General features: G+C 43.6%; 1 protein-coding gene across 3 annotated transcripts in view; it reads left to right on the forward strand.

Moving 5' to 3' along the window:
• The window catches only part of polrmt (polymerase (RNA) mitochondrial (DNA directed)), a 42,950-nt gene that overhangs the window by 18,512 nt on the left and 11,051 nt on the right, over window positions 1-13,387 (forward strand). For 2 of the 3 annotated variants that reach the window (XM_083559016.1, XM_083559017.1), the window contains 6 exons: window positions 2,036-2,827; window positions 4,148-4,270; window positions 5,396-5,518; window positions 6,253-6,432; window positions 7,337-7,423; window positions 9,878-9,991. In XM_083559016.1, the coding sequence (XP_083415142.1) occupies window positions 2,036-2,827; window positions 4,148-4,270; window positions 5,396-5,518; window positions 6,253-6,432; window positions 7,337-7,423; window positions 9,878-9,991 (1,419 nt within the window). Of the gene's footprint in view, window positions 1-2,035; window positions 2,828-4,147; window positions 4,271-5,395; window positions 5,519-6,252; window positions 6,433-7,336; window positions 7,460-7,635; window positions 7,663-9,877; window positions 9,992-13,387 lie in introns of those variants that run through there. The other variant, XM_083559018.1, reaches the window with a different exon arrangement.

A 13,387-nucleotide genomic window follows, 5' to 3' on the forward strand; every position in this document is an offset into this window, starting at 1 on the left:
TTTGTCTTCCTGTAGAAGAACCCAGATTTTTCTTGTTTTATGAACAAAGATTACAATCTTCCATCTCTAATGACAACTGGGGCTCCAGAAGAGCTTGTGTTGAGCAGTGCTGAAACCTGCAAAGCAAGTTTCTCCTGGGTCACTTGAATAAAAGCAGCATCACAAACACCAGACACTGAATTTCTTAATTAAATGCAAGGAATTAATGATGATGTTCCAAATCGTACAACAGGGTGGAGAGAGGAGTTGTGGTATTGTATGAGGAAGTCTGGTGTGTCAGATAAGTATGTGAGGGTGGTGCAGGACATCTATGAGGACAGTGTGACTGTAGTAAAGTGTGCAGTAGGAACGACAGACTGGTTTAAGGTGGAGGTTGGACTGCATCAAGGATCGGCTCTGAGCCCTTTCCTGTTTGCAGTGGTGATGGACAGGTTGACGGACGAGGTCAGACGGGAATCTCCTTGAACTATGATGTTTGTGGATGATATTGTGATTTGTGGTGAGAGTAGTGAGCAGGTTGAGAAGATCCTGGAGAGTTGGAGGTACATGCTGGAGAGAAGGGGAATAAAAGTCAGTAGGAGTAAGACAGAGTACATGTGTGTGAATGAGAGGGAGGGCAGTGGAGGGGTGCGGTTGCAGGGAGAAGAGGTGGAGAAGGTGGAGGAGTTCAGGTACCTGGGGTCAACAGTGCAAAGTAATGGAGAGTGTGTTAGAGAAGTGAAGAAAAGAGTGCAGGCAGGGTGGAGTGGGTGGAGAAGAGTGATAGCAGGAGTGATTTATGATAGAAGAGTATCTGTGAGAGTGAAAGGGAAAGTTTATAGGACTGTGGTGAGACCTGAGATGTTGTATGGTTTAGAGACAGTGACTTTGAGTAAAAGACAGGAGGTGGAGCTGGAGGTAGCAGAGCTGAAGATGTTGAGATGTTCATTGGGAGTGATGAGGATGGACAGGATTAGAAATGAGTTTATTAGAAGGACAGTGCATGTAGGACGTTTTTGAGACAAGGTGAGGGAGGCGAGATTGAGATGGTTTGGACATGTTCAGAGGAGGAACATGGGGTATATCAGTAGAAGAATGCTGAGGATGAAGCCACCAGGGAGGAGGAAAAGGGAAGGCAAAGGAGGAGGTTTATGGATGTGGTGAGGGAAGACCTGCAGGTGGTTGGGGTGAAAGAGGCAGATGTAATGGACAGGGGGGGGTATGGAGACCGATGATCCCCTAATGGAAGCACCCGAAAGTTGCTGTTGTTCCTCAGGTTCCATTCACACTACATTCTCTACTAACTCTAAACATCAACATATCCTCACATCATCAAATGCTGCTTTTCTGTTAGATGAAGTGACTTCTTTGTCTTGGAGACACTGGAATATACAAATCCCCTACCTGCCACATCTCCATCTCTTAACGATTAAGGTAGTGAGAACCTGGATGTGCCTCCACTTGTTTCTGAGGCACCCAATATCCCACGCTTTAACCCTCACGACAGGCATATACAGTCGGCGAGAAAACGCACATAAAGCACGAGAGCAAAGAAGAAGCTGTCCGAGATGCACAGAGTTACAAGCTGTCCATCACTATCCAAGTGAGGGAGGAGATATTTTGCTTCCCTCACAAAGAGTTTGAGCAAATCACAGACAATCCTCCATGTTGTTTACCATCAAAAGAGCATTTTGTATTCATGGGCTTTTTGGTACAATTAAAGTAAATTAGGACATTCATCTTTAGGTTTAATACCACACTCATTTCCTCGTACTCTGCTTCCAAGATTTAATGTCTAATGGCCACGTTTGCTGATGCTCAATAATGGATGCAAATAAAATTAGTCGTTGTAGCAGGGAGGAGATTTGTATGGTCCAGTGTCTCCAAGATAAAGCAGGAGAAACCACAGCTGGTGTTATCTTGCTTTGCCTTCTGCAGCAGCATCCAATTTCCTTTTGGCACCAACTAACTGTGTGTCAAGTGTTTTCTTCTTGGCAAGTCAGGATAATGATCTATGTCTGATCATCTGGTTTCTTCTCCTCAAATGATACTCTAGATTGGTTTCATCAAACCACACCCAATCCTCACCCAACTACAGTCAGAAGCCATGGAGACCAAGCTGACCTTTGACTCGTATGTGATACCCATGCTGTGCCCACCAGTGCCCTGGACATCAGCCAAGAGTGGGGCTTACCTCCTGACTCCCACCAAGCTCATGCGCTCAGTCGAAGGCGCCATCCAGCACCAGCTGCTGCTGGAGAAGCGCCCAGATGAGGAGCTTCATGCTGTGCTGGACTCCCTCACTCAGCTGGGCAACTGCGCCTGGAGGATCAACAAACCCCTCTTAGACATCATCATTTCCATCTTCAACGATAAAGGTAGTGAGAAGCTGGACGTTCCTCCACCTGTTTCCGAGGCACCGGAAATTCCACGCTTCAACCCTCATGATCCGACGTACACCCCTGCCGAGAAAGCCCACATAAAGCGCGAGGCTACGAGAGCAAAGAAGAAGATGGCCGAGATGCACAGTCTGCGCATGGATGCGCTCTACAAGCTGTCCATCGCCAATCACGTAAGGGATGATGTCTTTTGGTTCCCTCACAACATGGATTTCCGAGGGCGTACTTACCCGTGCCCGCCCTACTTCAACCACCTGGGAAGTGACGTAACCAGAGCCGTCTTGCTCTTTGCTGAGGGGAAGCCATTGGGTCCTAAAGGCTTGGATTGGTTGAAGATCCATCTGGTGAACCTTACAGGCTTGAAGAAACGGAGCTCACTTACTGGGAGACTGGAATACGCCAACACCATCATGGAAGACATCTTGGACTCAGCAGACAATCCTTTAACAGTAGGTGATGACTTTATACAAAATTAAGATCATACCTGCCCTGAACTGGAAGGTTTCATGTAACTCAGGTTTGCTTTAGAAGATGACAGGATATCTGAACATGTCTGTTAGCTAGCTTATCTTCTGTTACTAATCAGCCAAATCATGGTGTGTTTTCAAGAGGTTTTAAACATAGTCAAGTAAATACAGTGGGGAAAATACTGATGTGATCCCCTGCTAATCTTGAGTTTAATCCTTACAAAGAAATGAACAGTCTAAAATTATTAAGGTGGGTTTATTTTAACAGAGAGAAAGAATCTAAAAAAAATCTATAAAAAACATTAAAGAATAAATTTTTCTTTGATCGAGTGAAGTAAGTGTTTGATCCTGAACCAAATTAGCAAGAATTCTGAATCCCACACACCCAAATGTGTCCCTTTAGGAAGGTTCTCCTAATATCAACACATTATGTGTATAAAAGACACCAGTCACAGAATCAACCTCTTCTATTCAAACCTCACCACCACCATAGAGGAGACCAAAGAGCTGTCAAAGGGACGAGATTGAAGACCTGCACAAGGCTGGAATGGGCTACAAAACCATCAGCAAGAAGCTTGGTGAGAAAGAGACCACTGTTGGTGCCATAATTCGAGAGCTCTATAGCAGGAGATCTTCCACCAAATCCAACCCATAAAAGCATCTTCATCGAGCGGACTTTATGCACAGGGTCATTGCCATGCTGGAACTGGTTTGGGTCTCCTAATTCAAGTGAAGGGAAAATTTGAAACGGAGACTGATGATCCGCTGTGGCGAAGAAGTAGTAGTAGTAGTAGTAGTTACGGTTAATGTTCTGACGCCTCCGAAGATCAAGTATCACTTTACAAGTGTTATTTTTACAATAGTAAGATCACATGGGTTTATAACAAAATTGAGTGGAGCACCTTCCCGGAAGAGTGGAGCACCTTCCCGGAAGAGTGGAGCACCTTCCCGGAAGAGTGGAGCACCTTCCCGGAAGAGTGGAGCACCCTCCCGGAAGAGTGGAGCACCCTCCCGGAAGAGTGGAGCACCCTCCCGGAAGAGTGGAGCACCCTCCCGGAAGAGTGGAGCACCCTCCCGGAAGAGTGGAGCATGTTATAACATTAAATGGAGACTATATAATAAAAATGGCGTATCTTCGCAGTTACTATAAATATATTTAATGTATGTAAAAATTAGCTTTTTATCTCCTAACCACTGCCTTTGCTGTGCATTTTCTCCTCTTCGTGGTTGGCAGGTCTGATGTTTATGTGGATGTGTGTCATGTCCCCGGAGTGACAGAGCTGCCTTGCATTGTTTTTTTAGGGGAGGAAGTGGTGGATGAATGCTGATGAGCCTTGGCAGACTCTGGCATGCTGCATGGAAATAGCAAATGCCTCCAGGTCACATGACCCCACGCAGTTCATCTCGCATTTCCCTGTACATCAGGTATGTCTGTGTTTTCTATATTTTGTGTGTGGAAATAGAAGCGATGGAAACTGGGCATTTAAAGACCAACCCTGACCTCGTCTCGTCTCGTCTCGTCTCGTCTCGTCTCCACCAGCACTTTGTGTCACTTTAATTTGGATTTGACACCCCATTAAAACTCACTGTGGTTTCTCTCCTGGCTTTCAGCGCAGCGCTGTGACTGGAATGGGTCTCGTTCAATTCATTCGTTTTTAGTCTGAATTTTAGATCACAGTCTGGTTGCTTGTTTAAACAAAACATGATGAATTACAGAAATCATTACGTGCCTTATTTCCTTCCTGAACTATAGAACAACTAATCGTTTATTACGATTTGATTTATCTATTCGTTCCTGTCGTTCAGTAAAAATTTTATACAGGACGCTTTCTTAATTAGAAAACCACAACTGGTGCTTCAGAGCTGTCACCACACCCCAACGTTTGGTAGAAGAGAAGTCAGAAGCATTTTTGCAGAAGCCCTTATCCAGAGCGACCACTGGGCAGTTAGGGGTTAAGGGCCTTGCTTAAGGGCTTGGATTTTACCTCACAACCTTTTGATCAGTAGGCAAACATCTTGACTACTGGGCTGCCACTACTAGGAAGGTGGCATTTTAGTGGTTAAGGCATTGGACTTTGGATCTGATGGTCATCAGTTCAAATCCCACACACACCAACCTGCTTCTCCTAGGCCCCTGAGCAAGGCTCTTAACCCCATAGTTGCTCAGGTGTGTGAATTAGATCAATGTAAGTCACAAGAGCGTCTACCAAACACCTTAAATGCAAAAGCCGCATCTCAAGTTCTTAGATCGCATCCCAAACCAGTATTTGAATAATATTGGGGCAGTTCATTCAGTGTACATTGTGTAGTTTGGGATGAATTTTTTCTGCATTCATATTCCTGTCATTTGTGCGAGAAGAGTTACAAGTAGACTCGAGTAGCCTGCAATACCCTTTTCTACCAGAGAGAGCAACATTTCACACTTTTAAGTGTATCATTCTATCTGTGTGTTCATTTTGCTTGATGATAAAATGATAGGAATCATTTGGATTGTTATTAATTATATACTAAACGAGGGTCATATTGCTCACCATTTCCTGATTCATCCAGGACGGCTCCTGTAATGGCCTCCAGCATTACGCCGCTCTGGGTCGCGACGTGATCGGTGCAACGTCAGTGAACTTAATGCCGTGTGATGAGCCGCAGGATGTCTACAGTGGTGTGGCTCAACAGGTGAGTGAGCATTAACAGCCAGAAAGCTTCCTATGAAACCTCCAGAGCCGGAACCAGGCTTAGATCTTTGTCTTTCTTTTTATCACTTTAGTAAGTGTGTGTGTTTGTGTGTGTGTGTGTGTGTGTGTGGGGGGGGGGGGGGTCTTGTTTTTAACAAGAGATACCGAAGTCTGAGGTTTAGAAAAGTGAGAGGTGACACGAAAGGCTTGTGTTCCAACAAGACTGCAAAGTTTTAATGGCCTGCCGTATTGATTTCGTCTGTGCCGGGAGTGTGAGTGTGAACCCTGAGTAAAACTCTGTCCACTTCTGGCCAGAAACATCAAACCTCCTTGCAGATTTAAACATGATGGCTGGGCGTCTTGGGGAAAGTCTTGAGTCTGGGTTTGGAACACAACCTCAGTGTCTTTGGACTTGTTTAAAGCAGCAGTATGTCATTTTATAGAACATGGCCCTGGATATGACCTCCATGTTCCTGAAGAAAAAGGAGCAGCTTTGAGCCTTTTGTTGGTCCGTTAGTGTCCACTATTGTTATCATTTTCTCCACAAGTCCATAAGAACTAATCATGTTGAGCTGTTTGATGTTCATGATCGATCCTAGCTCAGGGTGAAAGCACTAGCTGTGGAGCGTGAAGGTGGTAGGAGACGGTGTTCTCCGTCATCCGATTGATCGTCGATCAGGAGAATCAGATGAAGCAGGTACCCAAGACCTTTTCCCTGCTGTGTGTGTGTTCCAGGTGGAGGAGTTTCGAGCCCGAGACGCCGCTAAAGGCATGAAGATCGCCCAGGTGCTGGAGGGCTTCATCAGCAGAAAGGTGGTGAAGCAAACGGTGATGACTGTGGTCTACGGGGTCACGCGCTTCGGTGGACGGCTGCAGATTGAAAAGCGCCTCAAGGAGATCGATGACTTCCCCAAGGTAGGAAAGGGGGAGTGGGAGAAGACGGGACAAGTAGCAGTGATTTCATCTGTTTATTTAGGATTCAGAGCTGCACACTACACACAAAATTTAGTGGACACCTGAGCACTTTTTGAACATCCCATTCCACATTTAGTCCCTCTGTTATAATGAGCTCCATTCTTCTGAGATGATGTTCCACCAGATTCTGTGGGGATTCATTCAGCAACAAGGGTGAAGGTGAGAAAGTAAGGAGACCTGGAATGCAGTGTTCACATTCATAATTTTTAGTAGGACTGGAGCTCTGTAGCAGGAGATCTTCCACATATTCCAACCAATAGGGATTAATTCCATGCTCCTGCATCTAAAGTTTTGGGTTTGCTGTTTAGATGAGGACCACTTATGGGTGCCGGGTGTCCCAATACATGTGGAAGTGCATCTGGAAGTCAAAACTCATCCATTGTTTGGCAGAAAGTTTGAGAAGAAAGTGGTGGTGTGTAACACAGAAGACTCCGAAATCATTTCATTCTTCTTTTCTTCGTCTCAGAGCTGTTTTTCAAGTTGTTTTCATCTGTGGACAAACAAGAGATTGACTCGAGATCAGCAGCAAAATAGCATGTAATTATCACCTTGAGGGAGTCAGCGAGAAACCAGTGTGTGTGTGATTAGAGTGTGTGTGTGTGTGTGTGTGTGTGTGTGTGTGTGTGTGTGTGTGTGTGTGTGTGTGTGTGTGTGTGTGTGTGTGTGTGTGTGTGTGATTAGAGTGTGTGTGATTAGAGTGTGTGGTTATGAATGCAGGTGTGTGTGTGTGTGTATAAAAGGAATCAGGACTCAGCACCTTTGCGAGGTTGCCAGGACGTCCCGGGTAGCAGCAGGTAATGCGTCCTCTAGGGAAAGACCTCACTCTGAAACGTTTTGTCTGCAGGAGTATATCTGGGACGCCTCACACTACCTCGTGCATCAGGTCTTCAGCAGCTTGAAGGAAATGTTCACCGGGACGAGAGAGATCCAGGTACACTTCATCACACTCCACACAATCCAACAGGACGTCCCATATTTTCACCTGAGGCACCAATAATCTCCTTCACACTGTAGATGTTTAACACTCGAGAGCTTGAACCCTGGTTCCAACAGTAAAGAGACTGTAGATGTGTCACATGTATTTTTACAGCATTATGAAATTCTTTCTTCGCATTTCCCAGCGATGTTTGAGTCAAAGCGCAGGGTGGGCAATGATACAGCGCCCCCTAGAGCACAAAAGGTTAAGGGCCTTGCTCAAGGGCCCTAAGTGTGGCAGATTGGCGATCTCGGGGTTTAAACCCCCGACCTCGTAGACGCGAACCTTTACATTTTCAGATTGGTACGTAGCTCGGTTTTTAAATCCCACTTCGGTTCGGTTCGATTTCCATATAGTTGTTGGGAAGAAATGCAAAAATCTTTTTTTTTTTTTTTTTTTTTTTTTTTTAAATAACACCGTTTTTTTTTATTATTATCAGCATTTGCGAACAGTTACAAAAATAAATAAATAAAATTTACATTTGAAATAAAAGGTTTCCTTGGATTAAATAAAAAAGAAATTATATAAAAATAAAATAGAATAAATCCAAATAATGCACTTATTATTTGTATTATTTTATATATATATATATATATATATTTTTTTTTTTTTTTTATTTTTATTTTTTTAATTGAATAATCGATTAAGTGTGTGTGTGTGTGTGTTTTTTTACATTTAATATTTATTCAAGCGTACTTTAACAAACATCTGCATTTAAGAAACACACAAGATTCTTATTTTTTTTCCAGTTTATTTATTCAGAAATAAATTCCTTCCTTTCCCCCTTCCTTCATTCACTCCCTCGATACGCGGAATTGTCAGAATTTTCTCCTTTTAGCTGTTAAATAATGCAAATAATGCACTTGTCAAATAATCACTGTTATTTTAATGAATCGTTCAGATTCCTTCATGCGTTAAGCTTCGTAATGCAGTAGCGCTGCTGAGCTCGTGCACCTGCCTGCTGGAGAAACCCAGACGGGGCCCAGACGCTCTGAAAAATACCTCCTAGCCCACATTCTTATTAAAATGGGTCAGGAAAAAAAAACAACAAGGAGAAGGAGAGAAAGGAGAAATGGTGATGAGGAAGGTGGTACATCTTGGCTCTGATCTTCCACACCTGGCTGCGTGTGTTGAGGGGAAAATAACTGGGGCATTAAATCAGGAGGGGGGGTGGGGGGGGTGTCTGGATCGGCTAGCATGGGGACTAAACTGCTTTTATACATGGAAAAAACGAGGAATTTATATCTTTGCCGTTCTCTGGAGGAAACCCTTTTGGGAACCTTCTCCAGCTTCTGCTCTGAATCAGCAGGTTTATTTAAATGGGGCTCAGCAACACCTGGTCACCTATTTTATCTCCATTCCTCAGCCATACTTAGAAACACAGTTGCGTGAGAGAGAAGACCAGTAGTCTGGTGAGCTTCTGTTGTTTTGCTGAGGTCACTAATCTCAGACAGTTGAACTCGGTTGTGTTATAAACTACGCTAGATAACCTCCAGGAAGCCGAGATCTTATTCTTATGGTATTAAACTCATTCCTGTTGGTGAAAATCTTTTTCATTTACTCTCAAATGTGGACGTTTACTGAAACATTGCTCTATTTCCCAAAAATGTTACCATTAGGTTGGTATATCCTTTTTGAAAATCCCATTCCACAGCTACTCCCTATTTTGCTCTTATAATGAGCTCCAATCTTCTGGAAAGATGTTCTTTTAGATTTGTGCATGGAGTTTTAGGTCTTTAAATCATCAACAGATCTTAGTTTTCAGATCTCCATGTAACATGGCCTCTAATGCTCAATGAAATTCTCCCACAGCACTTTAATGTTTTTGTTTAGTTTTTTGTTCGTCTCTTTCGCTGGTCCGTATATGATTCGCTGTGTAACGACTACAAAAGAGATCAAAACCCAAAAGTCAAAGATCAAAAGTCTTAAATTTGACTTGGTGAAACCTGCAGAAGCACTGAAATCCAGCCCATGGAAAGCAGATCTTCATGAAGCTGGCTTTGGAAAATTTCATGCTCATGCAGCCAAAGACATTTTATTTAATTGTGTACCTCCAAAAGTTTGTGTGAACAGTTTGTGGAAGAACCACATACGGTTGGAAAAGTCTGGTGTGCCAATACTTTTAGATACGTAGCCTAACAGCAATAAACATCCTCTTTTCTCTCCTAATGAGGCCAAAAGACTCCTGAAGTTCCAGCTTTACCTCTTACTATTACCAAGACCTGAGAATGGAGACTCCTTCCCAAAATATCCCGATATAAAGCTACTGCATCCAGAGACGTCCTGGACTTTTAAAAAAAGCAGGAGATCATGAACATTTCTGTAGCACTAGTTTATATTTGGTTGCAGTTATTGTGACTATGCTGGTTTTTACGACTGTACCTGAGGTGACCTTGTGTTTATTTGCAGGACTGGCTAACGGAGAGTGCGCGGCTAATCGCTAAGTCAGGCAGCACGGTGGAGTGGGTGACCCCTCTAGGACTGCCCATCGTCCAGCCCTACCACCGCACCAGGAACCACGTGGTGAGTGTCGTCACACGTCCCTCACTACAGTCCTGTCCGCTATTGATTCTATCCCTTTTAGTCTAAATGTAACCTTCTGGACCTTTCAGAGTTGATGTTCAAAAAAAAAATAATAGAGTGAAAGATCTGACCTGGAGGTGACTTCCCCTCCCCAGACGCTAATAAATTCCCGAGTGGAGAAACTCTATCGCTCCTGGTTGTACGCTCTGTACAGCTCCGAGTGAAAGATCTCAGATTTCTGGATCTGATGAAGGAAAAATGACGGCAGCAACAGCTTAATCACAGCTTGTATTTCTTCCTGCTCGAGGGTGTCTGATCTGACGTTATTTACTTCCTGTAATTAGCTGATTAATGCTAAACTTATTAATTAATCAGGCAGAAGACTCTCTGAGATCTCAGAACACAAACGCCTGAGGAAACAAAACCAGAAAAAATCTCATTAAAACGTTTTAATTTTTACAGAAATTCTTTGTGAAACTCGCCAAAAATGTTCTTCACTAGTTGGAGATTTCTTTCTTTCCCGTGATCCAGTTCATCCCAGATCAGTTCAATAGGAGTTATGTGCAGTGATTGTGCAGGTCGTTCCATGATAGAGATCAGTCCAGACGGAACTGCATGGTGTTAAAGTATGGAATAGGAGCCATGTTGGTTCAGGATTCCTTTCTTTTCCAGAACCTTCCCTGCTCCAGAACAACCCCAAACCATTAAACTTCCACCTCCATGTGTGGGTGTGGTGGTGAGGGAGTCTGATCACATCTTCTCTCCTGTTCTCCTTCTTACAAGTTCTTCTGATTAGTGTTCTAGAGCCTCTAGACTCTGGTTAATATGTAATGATTGATTTAATAAAGGTAATATTGATGTTCTTCAGGTCACATTGATGATCTTTATGGCTACTCAGGAGGACAAATGGCCTACACACTGCTTTATAAAACCTTCCCAAGTCGGGCGTTTCTGCTGCCCCTCAAAGGCCTTTTCACAGCTGCGAGTCAAACTGAAAGCTATGAATTTGAGCAGTTTTGCACCCTGTGCTGCTGTCAAACCGCGTTAGCAACGTTAACAAGGCAGTAACGGCGGCACAGCGGTGGCCTGTAGTGCGTACGGGAGATCCAGCGCACTAACGTTCCTCTCCTGCAGAGAGCATCTGGCAACCCGTCTGTCTGATCCTCACTAGGAGGCCTGCTGCTTAAGTAGTGTGGATTAAAAGGAAAGGTTTAAGAATTAGTTTCTCTGATGTGTCTGTATGGAGTCCACCATGGTGAACCATGGGCCCACCGTGCACCTCACTACGGATTCTCCATTATCTCCATAAATCCAACATTTCAATCAATATGAATGAATGATACGCCACATCTTGCACATGCATCCTTAAACGCTCACCCAGCCCTGGATTATCGCTTACGTATAAGCTGTGTTGCGTAGAAGAGAACATATGAGCCGTGGCCACGTCCCACGTGAGCCGTAGATGTGGTCAGCGTGGACATTCGGACAATATAAAAGCAGCAAAGCGTGTTCTGATCATCCTAGCGTATCTCGTCATATTGCGCGAGCGATTCTTCCCGTCAATCCCCCCTCCCCCTTCCAAATTTCATTTCATCCTGTGCCACAATCACTTTCACAGCTTTCTGGCTTTCGGCTTTTCCGAGGCAGGCGGCAGATGTGATGTGGAACTGCTCCCTAACGGCTCGTGTTAAACTCATCGGCGGCGTGAAAGGAGGTGCGAGCTGCCTGTTCTGTAAAAGTGGGCAATATGTCTGGATGTCATTCTTGTCAAGCGACTTCCTGGATCTGTGTATATGAGAAGCAGAGGAGCACCTGTGACATCTAGTCTGGATGTGATGATGAAGGCAGTCGCAGGCCGTCACTTTTTTTCTCGTATGTTATTCTGACCCTCTCACCAAACGTCGTAACTCGGCTCTGATTTCAGGTCGTTACTTTCTATCAGACTTTTATGGAATTTCTGATGATGGCCGTCGTTAAGCGTGAGCAGTGCACCTTCACCAATTATTCACTGTTTAATTGGCTTTAATCGTGCACAGTCAGGCCCAATGCTGAACACCCACACACACACACAATGTGTCTTTGGTATGTGTGTGTGTGTGTGTGTGTGTGTGTGTGTGTGTGTGTGTGTGTGTGTGTGTGTGTGTGTGTGTGTGTGTGTGTGTGTGTGTGTGTGTGTGTGCGCGCACTTTATAAAAGTAAAATTAAATGCCCATAAAAACTTCTTGAAAAAGATGCATCTGTGTCACTGCTGTGCAGAATATATAGGATATCAAACAGTTTTGGAGGCAGCTGTCCATGGTCCTTAAGACACAATAACAGCAAAATATTGTCTAATTATCGTTATCGATAAAATCCCCCCAAAATATCGATATCACCCCTCACACACTTCTAATCACAATTATGTGTCTTTAATCTCAAAGCCCGACGGTGTAAGATAAAGAGGAAAATAGGCGTGTAGGATCTTGTGTAGCCTCGTATCTCTCCATCAATACGTGCCTCCTGTAACGGGTTGCCAAATACCTTGGAACGCAAGCCGTCCAGTTGTTAACCCTTCCATCATTCTTCCCCTTGTTTATTCTCAGTAAGTGGCCTCACACTGAGGTCAAAGGTGAAGGCTGGCATTATAAAACATCCCTCCTCAATTTCAGGTGTCAGCTCTTCTCCACCCGTCACCTTGTTTTTTTTTTGTTTTTGTTTTTTTATTCCCTGAATGGATCAGAGAGCTTCCTTATCACGAGGAACCACGGTTCCTCGTGGTTCTGCTGAGTGAGTGTCACACTAACAGGATTAATGTAGCAACCCTGGAACTCTCATTAATCACAACCAGGTTCCCAATTCTACGTCTTCCTCCCTCTCTGTATTCATCTGAGTGCTTGTGAAGGTTGGACCTTCTCACGGTTTCAACCTGCTTCTTCTGTTGGCTGTTTAGTAAAAGACTAATATTTATATATTCATTTATAATGCTGGATTCTGATTGGTCTGCATAATGGAGTGTGTTATGTTTTTTTAGAGGACACTTTTGTCATTTGAATTTATATTTACAGCATTTACACTTTTATCCAAAACGACTTACGACTTGCTCAAGGGTCCAGCAGTGGCAGCGTTGTGGTGCTGGGATTTGAACTTGTGACCAGTTAATCACTAGGGACTTGTAAAAAAATGTGTGAAAGTGTTAATGGAAGGAATTTTTGGAAGGAGTCTCCAGTATCAGCTCTTTATAATAATCAAAAGTAAAGCAGGAAGTTTAAGGTTGTTGTTTTTTTGCATCAGTATCTTATTAGTGAAGGAAGAAAAGAGGATGTTTATTACTCTTAAACTTTATTGGCAAAAGTATTGGGACACCTGATTATTTTTTTTATTTTTTTTTTAAACATCTGCTGAATAAGTTTTTCGAAC

This window comes from Silurus aristotelis, assembly GCF_946808225.1.
Source record: "Silurus aristotelis genome assembly, chromosome: 13".
Classification (NCBI taxonomy): Eukaryota; Metazoa; Chordata; class Actinopteri; order Siluriformes; family Siluridae; genus Silurus; species Silurus aristotelis.